The 25,244-nt window shown below is 37.1% G+C and overlaps 1 protein-coding gene across 3 annotated transcripts in view; it reads right to left on the bottom strand.

The window, feature by feature from the left end:
- Nucleotides 1-25,244, bottom strand: part of FAF1 (Fas associated factor 1) — a 473,869-nt gene that overhangs the window by 383,464 nt on the left and 65,161 nt on the right. For all 3 annotated transcript variants that reach the window (XM_046660423.1, XM_046660421.1, XM_046660422.1), the window contains one exon: nt 10,120-10,188. In XM_046660423.1, coding sequence (XP_046516379.1) covers nt 10,120-10,188 — 69 coding nt within the window. The remainder of the gene's footprint in view (nt 1-10,119; nt 10,189-25,244) is intronic.

The following is a 25,244-nucleotide window of genomic DNA, read 5'->3' as shown; positions in this document are numbered from 1 at the left end:
ACACCTCTCAAAAGCCCATGACATATGCACAAAAATGAATCATATGTTAGGTCACAAAGAAACATAATTTCCACAAAGCAGAAATGTTGTAAACAATACTCTCTAAATGCAATACAATGGAACTAGAAGTTACAACAAAAACAAGAAAATAGAAAGCACCCGGGTTCTGGAAATTTTAAAACCATCTACAAAACACTTATTGGGGAAAGAAGAAATACAATCTGAACCTACAGTGGTTTTTCAAAATAATGACAATGGATCATTAGAGAATTGGAAAGAGTATTGCTTCCAACCTTATAATGGAGAGAGAGAGAAAGCCTGAGTTCATGACGTCTCTGGAACCCACTGGAATGATAAAGTCATAGGGCAAATAACTGGCCCAAAACCTAAGACAGGTGCAAGAAGAGAGAGACAAGATGTGAGCACTTTTACTAGGCTAAGAGCTACACTAGGATGACTGACAAATTGGTAGAGTCTAACAGTGCACTGGTGAGAAAGAGTTAAGGGGTCTGCAATTCTTACAGGCTTTTTCTCCACGAACACCACCAAGTGCTCAGAGAAAAAAAATTGGCAGAATCCTGAGAGTCTCTACCAAGGTGCAGAACAAAGGGAGAAGAGCAGCAGACACTGTGAGAGCAGCACAAAACTCTGCCAGGACCCTTCCATCTCCCTCACAAAACAAAAGCCTTAATCTGAGGGGAGAAGAACAAACATTGTCACCTGAGGGCACTGGTGATATCCACAGCAACCAGAAGAAGAGAAAAGAGCGAAAAAACCCTCTACCCCAGGAAGAAGGGAAGGAAAACATACTGGTCTCAGATTTATAACTGGAGGGAGACAGGAGCTTTGAGAAGGCCACAAACCCAAGACCCAGGGACTCAATGATGGCAGAAGGCTGAAGTATTATCAGAAAAACAGAATGCCCTCGAGTCCCCACCGCCAGGCTAGTTAGCAGAGTAACAGTAACTTGCAGGAGACACATTGTCTCTGAACCACAAAGAGAAAATCAAAAGTTGAAGGTGAAGTGAGCATTAAAAAAAAAATCTCTGGGGGCCGGCCCCATGGCCGAGTGGTTCAGTTTGTGCGCTTTGCTTCAGCAGCCCAGGGTTCAGATCCTGGGTACAGATATGGCACTGCTCGTTAGGCCATGTTGAGGCGGCATCCCACATGCTACAACTAGAAGGACCCACAACTAAAAAGATGTACAACTATGTACTGAGGGTATTTGGGGAGGGGAAAAAAAAATCTCTAGCAAACCAGTCAACACCCTAAACACAAAGTATCAAAGAGGAATTTGAAGGCTTTGGTGTATTGAGCAAAGCCATAGGAAAAATAAATCTCAAACACAACCCAACTCAAAAAATTAGATCAATTCAAACACCTAGACTAAAGTCTTAGCATAAAGCAAGCCATTGCTATTTCCAGAGATAAAAGTCATTTATCTTAGTCTCTACTATCCTACATAAAACATCCAGTTTTCAACAAAAATTGCAAAGCATACCAAAAGTCCAGAAAAGGTACATTTGCAAGTGACAAGCAATCATCAGAAACAGATTCAGGTAGGATACAGATGTTAAAACTGACAGGGAATTTTAAATGACTGTGATTAATATGTTAAAGGCCTTATTGAAAAAAATGGACAACACAGAAGACCAGATGGGTAATTTCAGCAGAGGGAGAAACTATGCTAGAAATAAAAAAACATAGTAACAGAGATGAAGAATTTCTTCAACACGCTTATTAACAGAATTGGCATAGTCAAGGAAAGAATCAGTGAACTTGAAGATAGGAATATAGAAATTACTCAAACTGAAAACACATAGAAAAAAAAAAAAGATGGGGAAAAAACAGAACAGAGAGCATCCAAAAGCTAAATGACAAAATCAAACTATTTAATATATGCATAGCCAGAAACAAAGAAGGACAAAAGAGCAAGAAAAGAGCAGAAAAAAAATAACAACCAAGAATTTTCAAAACCAACTAAAGAGAGCTGGTGGTTGCACAACACTGAATACACTGAATACCACTGAACTGTAGAGTAGATCTTAAGCATTACCTCAAAAAAAAAAATTTTAATAGAAAATAAATAAAAGAAAATGAGGACCTAGGGAGATATAAGTAGGAAGTATAAATTTTTGTATGTGAACAGTTTAATTACCATTTTACTTAAAGACAGAAGTATAACTAAAATTTTTAACAAATTGTATTACCAGTAAATAGCAAACTTTTAAAAAACTGTCATTATAAATATAAAGAATTATAAAAACAGATATTTTAACTGCCATATTATTTTCTCTTTTCTAAGCACACACTGATTTATGTCAGCTGATCCTTGAAACCGGCAGGAGGAACTGCAAGTCATCACATTTACAGGTGTGCTAAACCACTGACTTTGCTACAATGATATTTTGTTTAAACCACTTCCAGAAATAGAAATAAATTAGTTAAATATCACAGCAAGGCAACTTGTTGAAAATAACCTCATTTTTAAACTCAAGCTAACTTGTAGGTTAGCAAGCTTTATAAAATATCAAGATCAAAGTGCATCTGATTGAACTGAACAAATTCAAAAACAAAACCATTTAAATTTTTATTTTCTTTTAAATGTTCAAATCATAGGTAGCACATACTACTTCTTTCAGAATTAGCATAAAGCCTTTAGTTTAGTTTCACAGCTGTGAGATGAGGCCTTACTATTTCATTTAAATAGTCTGTGCTCTGAAACATAGGTTAGATAAGTTGTACTAGAAATCAGAAAGCAATAAATATTAGCCACATTTCCAACTTCATTTAACAGTGGGCACATCCCTTCCTGCTACGTGATGAACACACCACATTTTTACTAGGTCTTAAAGCCTCTCAACTTTTATCTACCATAGGTTTGATAAAAGAGGAGATGTTTGGTTCATGCAATAAAGTAATTCTAGAACTAGATTACATTTAAAGGAAAAGTAATAAAACATGAGCAAAATCCAGTAAAAAAATAAGCAGAAAGTCAAGTTGCAGTCAGGGGAAAAAAATGCAGACCTCAGACAGCTTTGATTTGATAATGTGAACCACCATGAGTTTAGTAAACTGGAATTTCATGTTTATAAAAACTTAACTTTTCCTTTGAAAGGTAAAAAACAATTCTTTCATATCCACTTAGTTACACTTTAAGAAGCAGAAGTTTTTATCACACTAAGTTTTCTCCTGAAGCAGAATGACAAAAAGTTTCAAATAAACTGGGTTATATGATGCGCTTTCATTATGTTAGAATGGCACAACCAGAAATAAACAGAAGGGGGGGAAAGATTTTTATGAGATGCTTAGGGAAAAACTGCAAACGAAAGAATTTATTTGTGAAAAATATTTCTCAAAAAGCTACAACAGGTAGAGACCATCTAAATTTTACTAGTGAGAAAATGAAATCGGCCCAATCCTACTCCTTGGGTATCTGAGTTATCCTCCCTCTCTCCTCCAATCCTATGTTTGCCAGGTAAGGAAGAGTAATAGCAGTAAGAGTCAGAAGTCTTAACAGCAAAGACTTTTCAAATATCCAAATGAGAGATGGAAAATAGACTTAAAAATGTGTGCTAGAGACAAAAATCAGTCAAATAAGCATTTATTAAGCAACTATCATGTGCCAAGACAAAATTAATATGAAACACAATTCTTTTCCTCTAGAATCTATTTGAAAACAAAGCATAAACATATTTGGAGTAAAATACCACTAAGTAAGTATAGCAAAAAGTCTTTTACTTGACAACGTGAAATTAGTTGTGAGTGGTAGAAGACTACAGGAGTTCAGAAAAGAATAACACTGGGTACAGAAAATCTAATAACCTTAAACCATGACTTTAAAGCTATGAAAATTTTTATGGGCTGACAGACCTGGGTTCAAAATCACAATTTTACCCTTTATCAGACGTGTGAGCATGGACAGTTTACTTAACTTCATTGGGCCTCAGTTTCCCATCTATAAAATACAGATAATACCTATCTATCCACCTTTTGAGACTGCCGTGAAGAGTAAATGAAACAATCCAGGGTAAATCACTTGACACGATACCTAGCACAAAGGAGACCCTCAATAAAAGAAGAGACAATAGGAGTAGAATGGTAGTCAAATTACAAACTGAGAAATTGAAAAATTCTGTAAATAATGGACTTACAGTCCCTTAAAAACAAGGGAAACAAAGAAGGCCATAGCAAAGGAGAAATTGACATGATGAGATATTCCTTCGTAGCAACTTCTCTTCTCTCATAGCAAAGATCTGTGCAAATATAAGACAGTGTCTAATGGCCATTGATGAAGCCAAGCTCAATGCTTGGCTGCTTTCTGACAACGACAGAGACTCATTATGTCACTAGTTAGACTAGTTCATTCATAGAACTGCAGGTGTTCATAACACTGCATAAAGTAGAAAAGCAGCGCACATTCGAGGAACTCTATAGTCACATCCTGAGTAGGGTAGTAGGAAATATTATTCTAAGGAATTTTAGGATAATCATCAAGGCACATTTCTTCAAAAGTGAAAATTGGTGGAATGGAATTGTCTCAAAACACCTCAATGAATCTTAAAATGAGACAGGTTATGTGCATGATAATTTTCCTTGGGTTTGACTCTTCAGTGTTTATGACTTTATTATAAGCTTCTATTAATACAAAATTATCTTTGAAGACCAGAAACTCAGTGACGATCCAAAAATAGATAGGCTGATTCATTTGATTTTTGCCTTAAGTTGAAACACATAGTTAAAGATAAATACAAGTACTCTGAATAGAGTCTTTCTTCAACAAAACAGCTATGTCAGCACAGGCAGCACACTAGAGCAGAAATTGAGTGCAAAGTTCAAAAGTCACTTCCTAAGAGCATAGAGTACTTAAAATGTAGTATGGCTAGGTTAATGTTTACTTTTACTTTATTTCACTTAGCATTGGGTTATCAAGTATATGCCAAATATCTTTCCCTGGATCACCAAGAGCTCACTAGAAATTTTAATTTATTGAAGGAGTTTCATAAATACAGACCTTCTGTGAAACAACTGGCATAGCATCTTGTCCTGTCATTACCTACATGATAAAGCTGTTAAAAGGATTAAACAAATGGTATGTGTACAAGTGTTTCAAACTTATAAAGTTCTATTAAAATGTTTGCTTATACTACTCTTAATAATTGACTGCTTCTTGTGGAATCTTGACAGAAATTAGGACACAGATTCTTCACAAATATCTCATGTATCAAAGGATCTTGAGCATGATCTAGTCCAAATCCCTTATTTTATATGCAGATGTTCAGAAGTTCAGAGAAATAACTTGGCCTAGGCCATACTCAATAAAATAACAACAAGCGTTGGACAAGCCACGGCTCCTGATTCAAGACTAATGCAATGGGCTTACCACTATAGTTAGCTGTCTCACATTTTGATTACTCAAAATTAAAACAAACAATACAGATTTCTATCTCCACTGGCCCATATTCTTCTATACTGAAAACAGAAAACGAGCAGTGGGTCAATTCTGGAGCCCAGATCACAATTTATAGTGATCATGCAGTACACTTCCATGTAAGAAGGTAATCCTTTGGTAAAAGATTCTTATTCATTGCCAATAATTCTTCCTTACGTATTCACCTTTCCAGACATAGACAGAAAATATTCATCTGTGTGGAAGCAATCAACTGTAATGACATTAATCTTCTCTTAACTGTAAGTGCAAGACAATGTGAAAAATGAAAGTCTGAGGTAGATGGAGGTAGGGAGAGTACAATACGCTTCATGTTAAGTAAAACAGTAGCCCAAGATGCTTCCCAATAGTCTTAAAGTTCATATTATTTTGTTTTCAGAATTTTAGCGTATATAACCCAATCTGTAGTTGTCCCAAAATAAGAAGAGTCAACTGTGGGGTACTTAAAACATAGGGTTTGGAAGCACTGTTTTGTGGATAGCTATATAATGAAAATAGTGTGCAGATCAAGGAAAGTGGCTAATGAGTAAAATTCCTGGGACTGGGCTATATTTCCATATAGAATAGTTTTTGTGTGTCTAAATCTATAAAGTAGATAGTCTATTTGCAACCATTTTTTCACAACACTATTCCCATTTCTGAGTATAACATACATGTATAAAAGACCACATGTCTTATCAATTTTTCAGTACACTTCTCAAAGTCATACACCACATATTATTACGTGTTTTTTAAGCTCCCACTGCATCTAGCATAAATTTGGATATACTGTAAGCACTCAGTACTGACAGAATGAGTTTTCTTGTTATTGGATTTTCTTAAATTCATCACAATTCCAGATTGTGATGCCTAACTCACATTCCTCTACACTTCTCTAGCAAAATGTGCACAAAAACCCTGAAGGAGAGGTCTAACTGCTATATACAGGAAAGTTAAAATACAGACATGTCCTAGGAAAAGATTCAAATTATGCAAACTGTTCCACAAGGCCCATAAAACACAGAGCAGGGATAAGCATAATTTAGAAACACAAAATATAATGCACAAGTAAAATACAGAAAACAACATATAAAAAGTTCCATGATCCTAATGAGAAGTTTGGGTTGTTCAAAATACTTAAGCTTCATTTTTAAAAAAACACAACATAGGGGTCAACCCAGTGGCATAGTGGTTAAGTTTACACGCTCCACTTTGGTGGTCTGGGGTTCACAGGTTCAGATCCCAGGCGTGGATCTACACACTGCTCATCAAGCCATGCTGTGGCGGCATCCTATATACAAAGAAGAGGAAGACTGGCAAAGATGTTAGCTCAGGGACCATCTTCCTCAAGCAGAAAGAGGAAGATTGGCAACAGATATTAGCTCAGGGCCAATCTTACTCACCAAAAAAAAAAGAGAGAGAGAGAGAAAGAAAACAATGACAAGTGACTGAAATATAAAAATAGGAGAACTGAGAAAATTTATAGAGCAAGATAGCTACAAAACACAGAAAATCTTCACTTGATAAAAGTGGATTAATTGCAAAGGAAAGCCAACTAGGACATATATATCAAAAGAAAGCCAAAGTTTAAGCTTGCAAAAGATAGCCTGATGCTTTTGCTTGGGTCCAGTACAGCGTGAGATTGCATTTCTGCAGAAACATAACATCAGTGTTTCTAACCCAACTGCCATTATAATATTTTCCAAAATCAAATAACAGAAATACTTAGAGAACACCTGTACCATTCAATTATTTAACACTATCTGGGAAAATTTTCCTTTTGCAATACTCTACATGGATTGGATTGAAAAAACACCGAACCAACAAAGGTTTTAACCTTCAAAACTAATGAACATGGACCAATAGGAAGCAGATAAGGAAAGAACTTATATCCATCCCCCTCAAATGGTAATTCTCACACCAGAGACTTAGAGTCAGTTCTTTCAGCCCACAATCTCCCTTTACTCCACCTCATATCCCTCTCGTCAGTACTGCGCAAGAGAGGCTTGGTGGGATTTTTTAACCTCAACCAATAATTTACATCAGCCTCTCCAAAAGATACCCTAAACATACACAAACTAAATAAAGCAATGCACTTGCTATTGCAAAAGAAGCTGCCAGTCTAGAAATCTGGGGACATCATTTCAAATAAGTTGCTGCCCCTTCCCCCACCCACACACACATAGAAATCATGGACATGTCATCTACACCATGCTTTCTTAAGAGTATAGCACAGCGGTAAAAATCTGGATTTGGAGTCAGGCCATATGAACCTATTTGTAAATTTTGACAAGTGCCAGAATATTAAAAAAATAACAAAGCACTGGCTTAATGAAATAGGCAATCTCAAAGTGTATACAGTTGGTAGAAATTAAATTTAGTGTAACCTTCCCGGAAGGCAATTTAACCATAAGTATCCAAAAACCTAAAAATATGTATACAATTTGACCCAGAAATTCAATTATGAATTGAATTTATTCAATATCATCTAGGAAAATAAGAGGTTAAGTATGCAAGGATGCACATACAAGAATGTTCTCTACAGTAATGTGCATAATAGGAAATATTGCAAAAATCCTAAATGTCTAAAAATCTAGGACTGACTGGTAAAATTATTAGGCTACAACCACACCATGAAATAGCATGTAAACATTAAAACACATTAAAAAGAATGATGAACAGTCACATTTACATGGCTAGAAAGACATTCATGATAGGTTAAGTGAAAAATGCAGATTACAAAATGGTAGAAATAGAATGATCTTATTTGTATAAAAAGAAATTAATCACATAATGAAGAGAAAACACCCTGGAATAACATACTCAAAAATGTTAAACAGGGGCTGGCCCCATAGCCTAGTGGTTAAGTTCGGCATGCTCCACTTTGGAGGCCCCGGTGTGGTTCCCGGGCACAGACCCACACCACTCATCAGGAGCCATGTTGTGGCAGCAACCCACATATAAAATAGAGGAGGAATAGCACAAATGTTAGCTCAGGGCAAATCTTCCTCAAGCAAAAAGAAGAAGATTGGCCATGGCCATAGATGTTAGCTCAGGGTGAACATTCTTCAGGAAAAAAAAAAAAAAAGTTAAACAATTACTATCTCTAAGTGATGAGATTAAAGGTTGTTATTAATTTCTTCTTTGTAAATTTCTATAGCTTCTCATTTCATTACAATGAGCATTATTACTTTTACAAATTGAAAATAAAGGCTTTTTATAGTTTGAGTAAAAAAATTAATAGTAGTAGGTGCTGCCTCTGTGGCTGAGTGATTAAAGTTCCACGCACTCCGCTTCAGCGGCCTAGGTTCATGGGTTCATGTCCCAGGCACAGACCTCCTCCACTCAACAGCCATGCAGCGGAGGTATTCCACATACAAAATAGAGGAATACCAGCAAAGATGTCAGTTCAGGGCAAATCTTCCTCACAAGAAAAGAAAAATTTAATAGTAGTAAATCTACACAAAGCATATAGATAACTGATAGTTGGTTATGTAAGTCCACGTATGAACCTGAATATACCTACATATCTAATCTCAGCTCTAGAAATACACATCTCTAGTTTTGACTTTTGAAAATTAGCACTTCTTCAAAATTGTAATTTAGGCTTTTTAAGGATTTCAAATGCATTCAGGGACATCTGTGTCATCCCAATACAACCAATATTGCTCCTATACTGCTGTACAATTCCTTTTTAGCCTGCTTTGCAACTGTAAATAAATTACAATCTTGTGAATGTGTAGTCTGTGCTGGGCCTTGCCTTTTGAGTTACTCCCCCCTGCCCCCTACAAAAATAACTAAACCACTTCTACATTAAAATGTCTAAAGCTCATAAGGAAAACCACAGCAGAATGCCACTTCTTTAACAGTTTTAAAAAGCAGTAATCATCAGTGATGGCCCCAAGAAATGAGGGGAAAACATCAGAGTTGTTTAGACATTCAAACAAGCCTGACTTTTCTCTCCTTCCAAGCATCTCCATCTCAATACTACAGGGGAAGACAAACCATAATACACAATAAGATAAGAGAATAACTTTTAAAATTATTTAAATTATCTAAGAATTCATAATAATTTAGTAATTTAACACTGAACTAAATATGAACTTCACATTAAAGACATAACATTTACATTTTATTCATTCAGATTAGAGTTATAGATGCACAATGGTATGCTGAACCGTCTATAAGGAATGCTAAAGACATTCAAGAATTTGTAAAATTTGATTACTGGTCAAATAAAGAAAAAAGTACTTGAAGTAAGTCAGACAGAGAAAGACAACTATTGTATGACCTCACTTATATGTGAAATCTAAAAAGAAAACAAAACTCAGAAACAGAGTAGTTTAGATTAGTGGTTGCCAGGGGACAGGGGGAGAATGAGCAAAGGTGGTCAAAGGCTGCAAACTTCCAGTTATAAGATGAATACGTTCTGGGGAATATAATGTACAGCATGGTAACTACAGTTAACAATACTGTACCATATCTTGGAAAGTTGCTAAGAGAGTAAATCTTAAAAGCTCTCACCACAAAAGAAAGTAACTATGTGAGGTGATGGATGTGTTAACTAACATTGTAGCAATCATTTCACAGTATATACATATATCAAATCATCACACTGAACACCTTAAACTTACACAAGGTTATATGTCAATGATATCTTAATAAAGCTGAAAAAAGAAACAAACACTTACCACTAAGTCCCAATTATTTTGTTCAAGCAATGTAATAGCTTCATCAATGTTTTCAATGCCAGTACATGCCTGGAAACAAAGTAAATAAGAACTTTAGATATAACTTTGAGAATGCAGAGGTTAATTAGTCTTAAAGAGGTAAACAGCATAATGTGTAACTGAAGCTTGAATAAATAAAGCCAAGACACTAAATGCCTAATATTTCTGAGCATTTTACAAAAATAGCTTGAAAACTGTTAATTACAAAATAATATACATTTCACTCAAATATAAAACAATAAAATAAGGCAACAAAAGAAAGCATGTTTAAACATTGAGCTTTAGAGCCCAGGATGATCTTTAAACCTCTAACTGCCCAGAACAAACTTCTATTAAAAAGTTCTGATGAACAACCATATGTAAAAAAATGAACTTCAATCCATACCTTGCACCTTATACAAAAATTAACTCAAAATAAATAACAGATCTAAAATAAAACCTAAAACTATAGAACTTCTAGATCTGTGCCATCTGATATGGTAGCCACTAGACACACATCACTAGTGAGCCCTTGAAATGTGGCTCAACTAAGATGTGCTGTGCTAAATACACACCAGGGTAGGGCTTAGTGCAAAAATTAAAACATAAAGTATCTCATTAATAATCTTTCTGTTGAATACACGTTGAAATGATCATTTTGAATATACTGGCTTAAAGAAAACATGACATTTACATTAATTTCACCAGTTCCTTTTTAATTTTTTAATATGGATACTAAAAAATTTTTAATTATATATATTACTTTCAGTCTATTTTTAGTGCTGTTCTAGGAGAAAACATAGAAAGAAATTTTTGTGACCTTTAGATACAACAGCAAAAGCACAGCCCAAAAAAATTGGTAAAATGGCTTTCATTAAAATGAAGAACTACTGTTCTTTGAATGACACTGTCAATAGAATGAAAAGGCAAGCCACAGACTGGGAGAAAATATCTGCCAAATAGGTCTAACAGAGGACTAATAACCAAAACATAAGAAGAATTCTCAAAACTCAATTCAAATAAATTATAAACAGCAAAAGATTTTAAAAGAAATTTCATCAAAGAAGATATACAGATGAGAATAAGCACATGAAAAAATCTTCAACATCATCAGTCATTAGGGAAATGCAACAAGGAGAGAGAGACAAATATTGACAATATCAAGAGATGGTAAGGATATAGAAGAACTGGAACCCTAAGACATTACCAGTGAGGATGCAAAAGGATATAGCCACTTTGGAAAACAGGTTAGCAGTTTCTTAGAAAGTTAGGACATAGTAATCCTACTCCTAGGACTTACCCAAAAGAAATGAAAACGTGTTCACATGAAAATTATACGTGAATGTATATAACAGCTTTATACACAAACACTGAAAACATAAGACACCCCAAATGTCCTTCAACTGTACATTCATACAAGATAAAACTACTCAGCAACAAAAATCAACCAATTATTGATAACACAAAACAATGTAGATAAATCTCAAACACATTATGCTACGTGAAAGCCAGACTCAAAAGGCTACATACTATATACTATACTATTTATATGACACTCTAGAAAAGGCAAAGCTATAAGAATAGAAAACATATAAATGATTACCAGGGATTTGGGGTGAAATTGGGGTTGACTACAAACATCAAGCAGGAATTTTAGGGGGTAAGAGAACAGTTTGAATCCTGGATACCAGAAAAAGCAACAAAGGCAAACAAATGAGAGAACATTAAAAAATGCAATCTTCATTTTAAGCTAAATGAAAAGACAGGGATAATCCAAAAACTCAAAAACACTAATAAAAGTTGCTTAGAACAGGGGCTGGCCCCGTGGCCGAGTGGTTAAGTCCGTGCGCTCCGCTGCAGGCGGCCCAGTGTTTCATTGGTTCGAATCCTGGGCGCGGACATGGCACTGCTCATCAAACCACGCTGAGGCGGCGTCCCACATGCCACAACTAGAAGGACCCACAACGAAGAATATACAACTACGTACCGGGGGGCTTTGGGGGGACAAAGGAAAAAATAAAATCTTTAAAAAAAAAAAAAAGTTGCTTAAACAGTTAAGATAGGGCAGAAGTTGCACAGGAGGAAGTAGAGAGAAAAACTACAGGGAGCGCAGAGTGGACCCACAGCAGCAAATATCAAAAAGTGCAAGCAAAAACACCCTTCCTCAATGACAGCTGTAGAAGCTAGTTCCAAGAATGCATCCCTCTACAGAAACACCAAAAAAGTGAGCAAAAACTATCAGAATCAAATTTGTCAGAACTCTGGAAAATAGTCAATGGCTTACAACAATCAAGCAAATGTTGAAACAAGGTGACATAAAAACAGTATGAAAGATTTGTGGCATTTTTATTTCCCTTTCCCCACTCTTGGCTCAGTGGCAGTCTTGAATACACTAGCCCACATTCCAACAGTTGGACCCTGGTCCCTGGTTCTACAGGGAACAGAGTAGACTTTGTTCTCAAAGAATTTGCGTTTGTTGTGACCTGTGTGAGAATACCTGAAGGACTGATTCAAGACATTCTCCTTTGTTTCATCAACTTGGAACTCTCTTGGGCAAAAAAGCAGCTATATAGAGGACATTCTTCTAAAACATTTTAAGGCGAAAGAAAAACCCACTGTCACGTGGGACAAAATATTACAGTTGAGGCAAACAATAGACATGTCAAAAACCTGGAGGAAAAGCTGGAAAGAGAGTTTCTTTGGGAAATTAGGGCACTGAAAAACAATCTGAGAATTTAGAAAGCCACACACATGTCCAAGGCAGGACACCTACTTAGAGAAGATCTCAGAAAACTACTGGCTCATCTCTAGACTCAGCACAAGCAGGAAGTGAAGGCTAAGACAGAGTTGTAAAGAGCCTGCTAAGGGTTAGAGCACCCAACACAGAGCCAGGCTGCAAAGATTGGGAAACAATTTCCTTTCTACTCTTCTTTTTTCCTCTTATTTCTTTGTATTTTCTTTTTCACTCCAGATGTTCAAGGAAATCTCTCTGATAACACCAGTAGACCACAGATAAAAAAAAAAGAGATTTCAGAGACTGTTATGTACTGAATGTTGTGTCGCCCCTCTCTGTAGAATTCATATGTTGAAGCCCTAAGCACCAGTGTGATGGTACTTGGAGATGTGGTCTTTGGGAGGTAATTAGGCTTGGATGAGGTCATCAAGGTGGGGCTCTCATGATGGTATTAGTGCCCCTTATAAAGGAAGAGATATCAGAGAGCTTGATCTCTCTCTCTGTCTGCCATGTGAGAACAAAGTGAGAAGCTGGCCATCTGTAAGTCAGGAAGAGAGTTCTGAACAGAAGCAAACCATGCTGGGACCCTGATCTCAGACTTCCAGCCTTCGGGAACTGTGAGAAAATAAATCTCTGTTCCATGATATTTTGTTATGGTAGCCCGAGCAGACTGAGACAGAGACCACTTAAGACCAAAAAAAAAAAATTACAAAAATAGTTTAGAAAAGTCACTAAACAAACAAAAATCTATAACCCACAGAAGCAACAAAAACAAACCACTGAGGGGACCAGCCTCGTGGTGTAGTGGTTAAGTTCAACGTGCTCCACTTTGGTGGCCTGGGTTCATGGCTCACATCCCCATCACAGACCTACACCACTCATCAGCCATGCTGAGGAGGCGACCCACATATAAAGTGGAGGAAGACTGGCACAGATGTTAGCTCAGGGCTAATCTTTCTCAAGCAAAACAAAAAGAAGAATATTGGCAACAGACGTTAACTCAGGGCTAATCTTCCTTGTGGGGAGAGGGCAACGTGAGGAAGGGGAAGGATCTAATTTCCAGAGTTATCACATTTTAATGTTTAAAATGTCCACTTTTCAAAAAAGTTGTGAAGCATGCAGAAACAAAAAGAAAGGATGTCCCATTCAAAGGAAAAATGATGTCCATGAGGAAGAACACACATTAGATTTACTAGACAAAGACTGTCAATCACTATCTTAAATATGCTCAAAAAGCTCAAAGAAACCATGGACAAAGAGCTAATGGAAACCAGGACAATGTGTCAACAAATAGAATATCAATAAAGAGATAATTATTTTAAAAAGAACCAAAAAGAAATTATGGAACTGAAAACTACAATAACTGAAATAAAAATTATCTATAGAGTTTCAATAGCAACTTTGGGCAGGCAGAAGAAAGATCAGAGAACTTGAGGAGAGGTCACTTGAAATTATCCAGTCTGAAAAGCACAAAGAAAAATGAAGAAAAACGAATAGAGCCTAAGGGATATGTGGGAGCCCACCAAGTGTACCAACATACACATAACAGGGAGTCCCAGAAGGCAAAGAAAGGAGCAGAAAGAACAAATTTGAAGAAATAATGGCTAAAATTTCTCAAATTTGAAAAAAGACAAGAAACTACACATTCAAGAAGTTCAACAAGTTCTAAGAAGGATAAATGCAAAGACATCCATACCAAAACACATTATAATCAAGCTATCAAAAGCCAAAAGGAACCATGAAAGTAGCAAGAGAAAAGTAGTTCATGTACAAGGGATCTTCAATAAGATTAACAGCTAATTTCTCATCAGAAACCACAAAGGCCAGAAGTCAGTGGGATGATATATTTGAAGCGCTAAAAGACAAAAACAGTGAGCCAAAAAAACTGTCCTTCAAAACTAAAGGAGAAATTAAGACATACCTAGATAAACAAAAACAGAAGCAGGTCATCACTATTAGACCTATGCTACAAGAAATGTTAAAGGGAGTTCATCAAGGGAAATTAAAGGACATGAGACAGTAACTGGAAGCCACATGAAGAAATAGAGAACACTGGTAAAAGTAACTACATAGGTAAATACAAAAGCCAGTATTGTACTTTTAGTTTGTAACTCCTCTTTCTTTTCTATATGATTTAACAGACAAATGTATAAAACAATAACTATAAATTGATGTTGATGGGCACATAATGTATAAAGATGTAAGTCATGATAACAACAACATAAAGTTGGAGAGAGAGAGCTGTATAGGAGCAGAGTTTTTGTATACTATTGAAGCTAAGCTGGTATTAATTCAAAATAAATTTTTATAAATTGAATAGGTTCTTAGAAATAACTAAAATATACACAGAAAATAACTAAAATAACTAAATAATACACATAAAATAACTAAAAATATACAGAAAAAGAAATGAGAAAGTAATCAAAACAGTACAATAAAAAAAAGTGAGTTAAACACAAAAGAAGGCAGTAATGAAAAATTTGAGGGGAAAAAGAGATGACACATAGAAAACAGATAGCAAAATAGCAGAACTAAATGCTTTCTTATCAGTAATTACTTTAAGTGTAAATGGATCAAATTCTTCAGTTAAAAGGCAGAGATTAGCTGGATGGATAAAAAGATATGATCCAACTATATGCTGTCTACAAGAGACTCAATTCAGATCCAAAGACACAAAAAGGTGAAAAGTGAAAGGATGGAAAAATATGCATGCAATTCATAAACAAAAGAGAGGTTTCAGTGGCTATCTAATATCAGATAAAAGAAACTTTAAGTCAAAAATTTTTATGAGAATAAAAAGGGCATTATATATTGATAAAAGGGACAATCCATCAAGAAGATATAAAAAATAATAAACACATACACACCTAATAACAGAGCCTCCAAAATATATCTAGAAAATACTGACAGAATTGAAGGGAGAATTAGAGAGTTCTACAATAATAGTTGGAGATGTCAAAACCCTACTTTCAATACAGGACAGAACAACTAGAGAGAAGGAAATAGAGGACAGAACACTCCATCCCAAAACAACAGAAATACATATTTTTCTCAAGCAAACACAGAACATTCTCTAGGACAGAACATATGTTAGGTGATAAAACAAGTTTCAATGAATTTTAAAAGAGTGAAATCATACAAAATACCTTTAAGACCAAAAAGGAATTTATAGCTGTAAACATCTTCATTCAAAAATAAGAAAAATCAGGGAAGATCCAAGATGGTGGCGTGAGTAGTCTTCTTTGTCTCTCCCCCTTCGAATCTACAACTAATTGGACATTCATCGCTTAAGAAAGGATATCCATATAGCATCTCAGGATGCCTGAGAGACCCACGCTGCTATACATCGGAAGGTGGACGGACTTCCCTCCGGGAGGAGGTGGAGATAGGTGAAAACTATCCTACCCCGACCCCCGAACAGCCTAGTACCTGCAAGCGGCTTTCTTCCAGCCGACGCCCCCAGAACATCGCCACACACCAAGGGCAGGAGGGAGCGCACACCAGAGGAGCAACGGTGGAAACAGTTGACCAGAGCCCTACCTAAGTCCCCCGCAATTACACCTAAGCCCAGAGGGAAGCTCCAGAGTTACACACCTGAGGCGGCAGGGAAAACCCCTACCCGCCATTAGCGGAGAGGCCCGGCCCAGCATCCACAATGCCAGGAGGCTCCCAGAGAAAATCCCAAATGGCGCGGTGGCCAGCCAGCTGCCGCCGTCGACTCCACTGACCAGGCTTTCAACCAGGAGGGGCTCGGGACTACTGGAGATCTCCTGGGAGAGGACTGGGGCTGGGTGGAGCTCCAGTGGCCGGCTTCGCGGCCCGGGGGGGAAACTCCAGAGTTCCATCCAGGCAGCAGGCAAAGTCTCTACCTGCCATTAGCAGAGAGGTCTCGCCCAGCATCCAAAACGCCGTGAGGGTACCGAAGAGGAGAATCCCAGGCAAGGCAGCAGCTGGCCAGCTGCCACTGAACTCAAGGTCTCCGGCTATCCCCCAGACAGGGCAAGGGGCTCCCCGAGATCCTAGGCAAGAGGACTGGGGCTGGGTGGAGTTCCAGCGACCCGGCTCCATGGCCCAGGGGAAAACTCTACAGTCTCACAGCAGCCTCAGCAATAGTCTGTGCACAGCACTAGTAGAGAGCACCCACCCGGCAACCACAAGGCTGGAAGACCCTGGGACAAAAGTAGCATAGCTAGGTGGGCTAACCACAGACTGCAGAAGATGTCCGTAGCTCTGCTGTGACCTATAGCGGACAAGTGAGATTTTGTGGGCGCCGACAGTGACAGCACTGCAAATATAAGTGATCCTGCCCCTGGCCGCTGGGAAAGCCCAAAACACCGCTGCAGACCCTAAGGAGGGAGCACATCTAGGTGGTCTGCAACAGTAGGCACCAGCAGCCTGAAGCCCCCTTGTGACGGCCCCCACAGCGGAAGAGGGAACCCACAGGATCACTGTGACTGCGAGGATGGGCCCAGGCCCAGTTAGCAACAGCTGATAGGGTTCCTGGTTGGTGCAGTATAAACAGCTGTCCCCCCACCACACCAATAGAAACAAGTGGAAGCAGTAACTAAACTCTGTCTCTATGCGGAGGCACAAATCTACACCATCAAGCAATATGAAAAAATATATTAAATCTCCAGAACAGAAGGAAAATGACAAACACACGGAAAACAATCCCAAAGACAATGAAATATATAACCTAAATGATGATGCCTTCAAAACAGCCATCATTAAAAAACTCACTGAGTTGAGAGAATTCAGACAGACAACTCAACGAGTTTAGGAGCTATGTCACAAAAGAGTTCGATACTATAAAGAAGAACCAAACAGAAATACTGGAAATGAAGAACACAATAGAGGAGATTAAGAAAAATCTAGACGCACTGAACAGTAGGGCCGATAATATGGAGGAAAGAATCAGAAATTTGGAAGATAGGAATATAGAAATGCTGCAGGCAGAGGAGAGAGAACTAAGACTAAAAAGAAATGAAGAAACTCTCCGAGAATTATCTGACGCAATTAGGAGATGCAACCTAAGGATTATAGGTATACCAGAAGGAGAAGAGAGGGAGAAGGGGGCAGAAAGCCTATTCAAAGAAATAATGGCTGAGAACTTCCCAAACCTGGGGAGAGAGATGGAACTTCATGTGACAGAAGCCAACAGATCTCCAAACTTTATCAATGCAAGTAGACTGACCCCAAAGCATATAGTAGTGAAGCTAGAAAAAGTCAATGACAAGGAGAGAATACTAAGGGCAGCCAGGCAGAAGAAATTAACCTACAAAGGAACCTCCATCAAGCTATCAGCAGATTTCTCAGCAGAAACTTTACAGGCTGGAATAGAGTGGAATGATATACTCAAAAATCTGAAGGACAAAAAACTGCAGCAGAGAACTCTCTACCCAGCGAAATATCCTTCAAATACGATGGAGAAATAAAAACTTTCCCAGATAAACAAAAATTAAGGGAGTTCATTGCCACAAAACCTCCTCTTCAAGAAACGCTCAGGAAAACCCTCATTCCTGAAAACAAAAAAGGAAAGGGGCTACAAAACCAGCAGCAAAGGAGATAAGTAGAAGGACAACAACAGAGAGTAGCAGCTCTCCATCAGAACAGACTAAAAACCATGGGACGGGAAACAAAGGAAATTGAAGAGAACCGGAAAACAAGACATAAAATGGCAGCGGTAGGCCCCCACATTTCAATACTCACTCTAAATGTAAATAAACTGAACTCTCCAATCAAAAGACACAGAGTGGCAGGATGGATCAAAGAACAAGACCTAACAATATGCTGCCTCCAGGAACCACACCTCAGCCCCAAAGACAAACACAGATTCAGAGTGAAGGGATGGAAGACAATACTCCAAGCTAATAATGAACAAAAGAAAGCAGGTGTCGCTATACTAATATCAGACAAAGTCGACTTCAAAGCAAAACAGATAAAGAAAGACAAAGAGGGACAGTATATAATGATAAAAGGGCCTCTCCACCAAGAAGACATAACACTTATAAATATATACACACCCAACACAGGAGCACCAAAATTTGTAAAGCAACTCTTAACAGAACTAAAAGAAGACATCAACAACAATACAATAATAGTAGGGGACCTCAACACCCCATTACCACCACTGGATAGAATATCCAGACAGAAAATCAACAAGGAAATTATAGAATTAAATGAAAAATTAGACCAGATGGACTTAATAGATATATATAGAACACTTCATCCAAAAACAGCAGGCTACACATTCTTCTCCAGTGCGCATGGAACATTCTCAAGAATAGACCATATTCTGGGAAACAAAGCAAGCATCAATAAGTACAAGACAGTTGAAATAATATCAAGCATCTTTTCTGATCACAATGCTATGAAACTAGAAATCAACTACAAGAATAAAGCAGAGAAAGGTGCCAAAATGTGAAGACTAAACAACACACTACTGAACAAACAATGGATTATTGAAGAAATTAAAGAAGAAATCAAATATTATCTGGAGACAAATGAAAATGAGAACACGTCATACCAAATCATTTGGGATGCAGCAAAAGCAGTCCTAAGAGGGAAATTCATTGCAATACAGGCTCACCTCACTAAACAAGAAAAAGCTCACATAAGCAACCTCAAACAACACCTAAGAGAATTAGAAAAAGAAGAACAAACAAAGCCCAGAGTCAGTAGAAGGAGGGAAATAATAAAAATAAGAGCAGAAGTAAACGATATTGAAACAAAAAAGACAGTAGAAAGGATCAATGAAACAAAGAGTTGGTTCTTCGAAAAAATTGACAAAATCGACAAACCCTTAGCCAGACTCACCAAGAAAAGAAGAGAGAAATCTCAAATAAATAAAATTAGGAATGAGAGAGGAGAAATCACAACAGATACCAAAGAAATACAAGGGATCATAAGAGAATAGTATGAAAAACTATATGCCAACAAATTGAACAACCTAGAAGAAATGGACAAATTCCTGGACTCTTACAACCTCCCCAAACTGAACCAGGAAGAAATGGAGAATCTGAATAGGCCAATCACAAGTAAAGAAATAGAAACAGTAATCAAAAACCTCCCCAAAAATAAGAGTCCAGGACCAGACGGCTTCTCTGGAGAATTCTACCAAACATTCAAAGAAGATTTAATACCTATCCTTCTCAAACTATTTCAGAAAATTGACGAAGATGGAGTACTCCCTAACACATTCTATGAAGCCAACATCACTCTGATCCCCAAACCTGACAAGGACAACACAAAGAAGGAGAACTGCAGGCCGATATCACTGATGATCATAGATGCAAAAATCCTCAACAAAATTCTGGCAAACAGAATACAGCAATACATCAAAAAGATTATACACCATGATCAAGTGGGATTTATACCAGGGACACAGGGATGGTTCAACATCTGCAAGTCAATCAACGTGATACACTACATTAACAAAATGAGAAACAAAAACCACATGATCATCTCAACAGATGCAGAGAAAGCGTTCGACAAGATCCAACACCCATTTATGATAAAAACCCTCAATAAAATGGGTACAGAAGGAAAGTACCTCAACATAATAAAGGCCGTATATGACAAACCCGCAGCCAACATCATACTCAACAGACAAAAACTGAAAGCCATCCCTCTGAGGACAGGAACAAGACAAGGGTGCCCACTTTCACCACTCCTATTCAACATAGTACTGGAGGTGTTGGCTAGAGCAATTCGGCAAGAAAAAGAAATAAAAGGAATCCATATAGGCAATGAAGAAGTGAAACTCTCGCTGTTTGCAGACAACATGGTCTTATATATAGAAAACCCCAAAGAATCCACAGGAAAACTATTAGAAACAATCAACAGCTACAGCAAAGTTGCAGGGTATAAATTCAACATACATAAATCAGTAGCATTTCTATACACTAACAATGAACCAACAGAAAAAGAACTCAAGAACTCAATCCCATTCACAATCCCAATGAAAAGAATAAAATACCTTGGGATAAATTTAACCAAGGAAGTGAAAGATTTATACAATGAAAACTACAAGACTTTCTTGAAAGAAATTGACGACATAAAGAGATGGAAAGACATTCCATGCACATGGATTGGAAGAATAAACATAGTTAAAATGCCCATACTACCTAAATCAATCTACAGATTCAAAGCTATCCCAATCAGAATCCCAAGGACATTCTTTACAGAAATTGAACAAAGAATCCTAAAATTCATATGGGGCAGCAAAAGACCGCGAATTGCTAAAGCAATCCTGAGTAAGAAAAACAAAGCCGGAGGAATCACAATCCCCGATTTCAAAACATACTACAAAGCTACAGTGATCAAAACAGCACGGTACTGGTACAAAAACAGGTGCACAGATCAATGGAACAGAATTGAAAGCCCAGAGAAAAAAACCACACATCTATGGACAGCTAATCTTTCACAAAGGAGCTGAGGGCCTACAATGGAGAAAAGAAAGTCTCTTCAACAAATGGTGCTGGGAAAACTGAACAGCCACATGTAAAAGAATGAAAATTGACCACTCTTTTTCACCATTCACAAAAATAAACTCAAAATGCATCAAAGACCTAAAGATTAGGCCTGAAACAATAAGGCTTCTAGAAGAGAATATAGGCAGTACACTCTTTGACATCAGTTTCAAAAGAATCTTTTCGGACACTATAACTCCTCAGATGAGGGAAACAATAGAAAGAATAAACAAACGGGACTTCATCAGACTAAAGAGTTTCTTCAAGGCAAGGGAAAACAGGATTGAAACAAAAAAACAGCCCACTAACTGGGAAAAAATATTTACAACCTATTATCCGACAAAGGATTAATCTCCATAATATACAAAGAACTCACACAGCTTAACAACAAAAAACCAACCCAATCAAAAAATGGGCAGAGGACATGAACAGACATTTCTCCAAAGAAGATATAAGTATGGCCAACAGACACATGAAAAGATGTTCATCATCACTAATCATCAGGGAAATGCAAATCAAAACTACACTAAGATATCACCTTACACCCGTTAGATTGGCAAAAATATCCAAAACCAAGAGTGACAAACGTTGGAGAGGTTGTGGAGAAAAAGGAACCCTCATAGACTGCTGGTGAGAAAGTGCAGCCACTATGGAAAACAGTATGGAGATTTCTCAAAAAGTTAAAAATAGAAATACCCTATGACCCAGCCATCCCACTACTGGGTATCTATCCTAAGAACCTGAAATCAGCAATCCCAAGAGTCCCATGCACCCCTACGTTCATTGCAGCATTATTTACAATAGCCAAGACGTGGAAGCAACCTAAATGCCCAGAAACTGATGACTGAATAAAGAAGATATGGTATATATACACAATGGAATACTACTCAGCCATAAGAAAGGACCAAATTGCTCCATTCGCATCAACATGGATGGACCTTGAGGGTATTATGTTAAGCGAAATAAGCCAGACAGAGAAAGACGAACTCTATATGACTCCACTCATAGGTGGAAGTTAACATATAGACAAGGAGAACTGTTCGGTGGTTACCAGGGAAAAGGGGGGGTGGGAGGAGGGCACAAAGGATGAAGTGGTGTACCCACAACATCACTAACAATAATGTACAACTGAAATCTCACAAGGTTGTAATCTATCATAATCTTAATAAAAAAAAATGTTTTTTTAAAAAAAGTCAAAAAAAATAAGAAAAATCTAAAATCAATAATCTAACAATACACCTTAAGGAACAGAAAAAGAACTAAATCCAAAGCCAGCAAAAGGGAGGAAATAATAAAGATTAGAATACAAATTAATGAAATTGAGACAGAAAAACAGTAGAGAAAATCAACAAGACCAAAAGTTGGTTCTTTGAAAATATTAACAAAATTGACAAACTTTAGCTAGACTAAGAAAAAAAAGAGAGAAGACTCAAATTACTAAAATCAGAAGTGAAAGCGGAGATGTTACTACTGACCTTATAGAAATAAAAATATAAAAATAATACTATAAACAATTATATGACAACAAATTAGATAACCCAGATGAAATGGAAAAATTCCTAAAAACACACAAACTACCAAAAATGACTCAAGAAGAAACAAAAAGTCCAAATTGACTTATAACATGTAAAGAGACTGCATCAAAAGCCTTGCATCAAAGCAAAGCCACGGACCAGATCGCTTCACTGTTGAATTATATCAATCATTTAAAGAAAAATTAACATCAATCCTTCTATAACTCTTCCAAAAACCTGAAGAGGGAACACTTCCTAAGTCATTCTATGAGGCCAGCATCACCATAATAACAAAGTAAGAAAAAGAGGGCACAAGAAGAAAAAAACTACAGACCAATATCCACTACGGATATAGATGCAAAAATCCTCAACAAAACACTAGCAAACTGGAACCAGCTGCATATTAAAAGGGTATACACCATGATGAAGTGGGATTTATTCCAGGATCGCAAAGGTGGTTAAATACAGAGAAATAATTAGCCCACATTCATAGACTGAAGGAAAAACAAAACAAAAAAACCACAATCAGTTCAAATGATGGAGAAGAAGTAAAATCCGACAACTTTTCATGATAACTACACTTAAACTATGAATAAAAGAGAAATTCTTTAACATGATAAAAGACATTCATGAAAAACCCAGAACTAACATCATTATCAATGATGAAAGACTAAAAGCCTTTACCCTAAGATCAGGAACAAGATAAGAATGCCCATTTTTGCCACTTCTATGGAACATTATATTGGAAATTCTAGCCAGATCAATTAGGCAAGAAAAAGAAATAAAATACGATAAAAATTGGAATAGAGGGGGTGGCCCCGTGGCCGAGTGGTTAAGTCGGTGCACTCCGCTGTGGTAGCCCAGAGCTTCGCCGGTTTGGATCCTGGGTGCGGACATGGCACTGCTCGTCAGGCCACACTGAGGCAGCATCCCACATGACACAACTAGAAGGATGTGCAACTAAGACATACAACTATGTACCAGGGGGATTTGGGGAGATAAGGCGGGGGGGGGGGGGGAGATTGGCAACAGTTGTTAGCTCAGGTGCCAATCTTAAAAAAAAAAAAAATTAGAATAGAAGAGGTAAAACTATCCCTATTCCCAGATGACATGTTATATATAGAAAATCCTAATGAATTCATGCATTAAAAAACTATTAGAGCTAATAAATTCAGCAAAGTTTCAGGATAAAAGATCAACACACAAAACTCAGCTGTATTTCTATACACTAGCAATGAAGAATATGAAAAGGAAATTAAGAAAATAATTCCCTCTGTGGTATAGTCTAAAAGAATAAAATATTTAGGGATAAATTTAAGCAAGAAAGCAGAAGACTTGTAAACTGAAATCTATAAGACACTGCTAGAAGAAATTTTAAAAGATCCAAATAAGTGAAAAGACGTCCAATGTTCACGGATTGGAGGACTTAACATCACTAAGAGGACAATACTATCCAAAGTAATCTATAGATTCAATGAAACTCCTATCAAAAATCCAATAGCCTTCTTTGTAGAAATGGACAAGCTGATCATCAAATTCACACAGAATTGCAAGAGGCCCAGAATAGTGAAAATAATCTTGGGGTAGGGATCAAAGTTGGAAGACTCACACTTCCCTATTTCGAAACTTACTGCAAAGCTACAGTAACCCAAACAGTGTGCTAGTGATGTAGGACAGACATAGAGACCAACATAATAAGATTGAGAGTCCAGAAATAAGGCCGTACATCTATGGCCAATTGATTTCTGAAGAGTGCCAAAACAATTCAATGGGGAAAGAACAGTCCATTCAACAAATGGTGCTGAGACAACTGGATATCCACATGCAATATAACAAAGCTGGACCCCTATCTTACACCATATATAACTATTAGCTCAAAACAGATTAACAACCTAAATATAAGAGCTAAAGTCATAAAACTCTTAGGGAAAAAAAGGGTAAATCTTTATGACCTTGAATTTGGTAACAGATTCTTAGATATGACATCAAAAGTATGAGCAACAAAAGAAAAAATACATACACTGGATTTCATCAAAATTAAAAATATTTGTGCACCAAACAACCCTATCAAGAAAATGAAAAGGCAACCTATATAATAGGAGAAAATATTTGCAAATCATGTGTCTGATAAAGGTCTAGTATCAAGATTAGATAAGGAACTCTTACAATTCAACAACACAAAACAAACAACTCAAATTAAAAATGGAGAAAAGACTTGAATAGATATTTCTCCAAAGATATACAAATGGCTGACAAGCACATGAAAAGATACTCAATATCACTAATCGTCAGGGAAATGCAAATCAAAATCACATGAGATAACACCTCACACTTACCAGGATGGTTATAATTTTTAAAAAAACAACAAAAAAAAAGAAAATAACAAAC

The sequence above is a fragment of the Equus quagga genome, chromosome 5 (assembly GCF_021613505.1).
Source record: "Equus quagga isolate Etosha38 chromosome 5, UCLA_HA_Equagga_1.0, whole genome shotgun sequence".
In the NCBI taxonomy this organism is placed as follows: Eukaryota; Metazoa; Chordata; class Mammalia; order Perissodactyla; family Equidae; genus Equus; species Equus quagga.
This window is presented reverse-complemented; position numbering and strand designations above follow the sequence as displayed.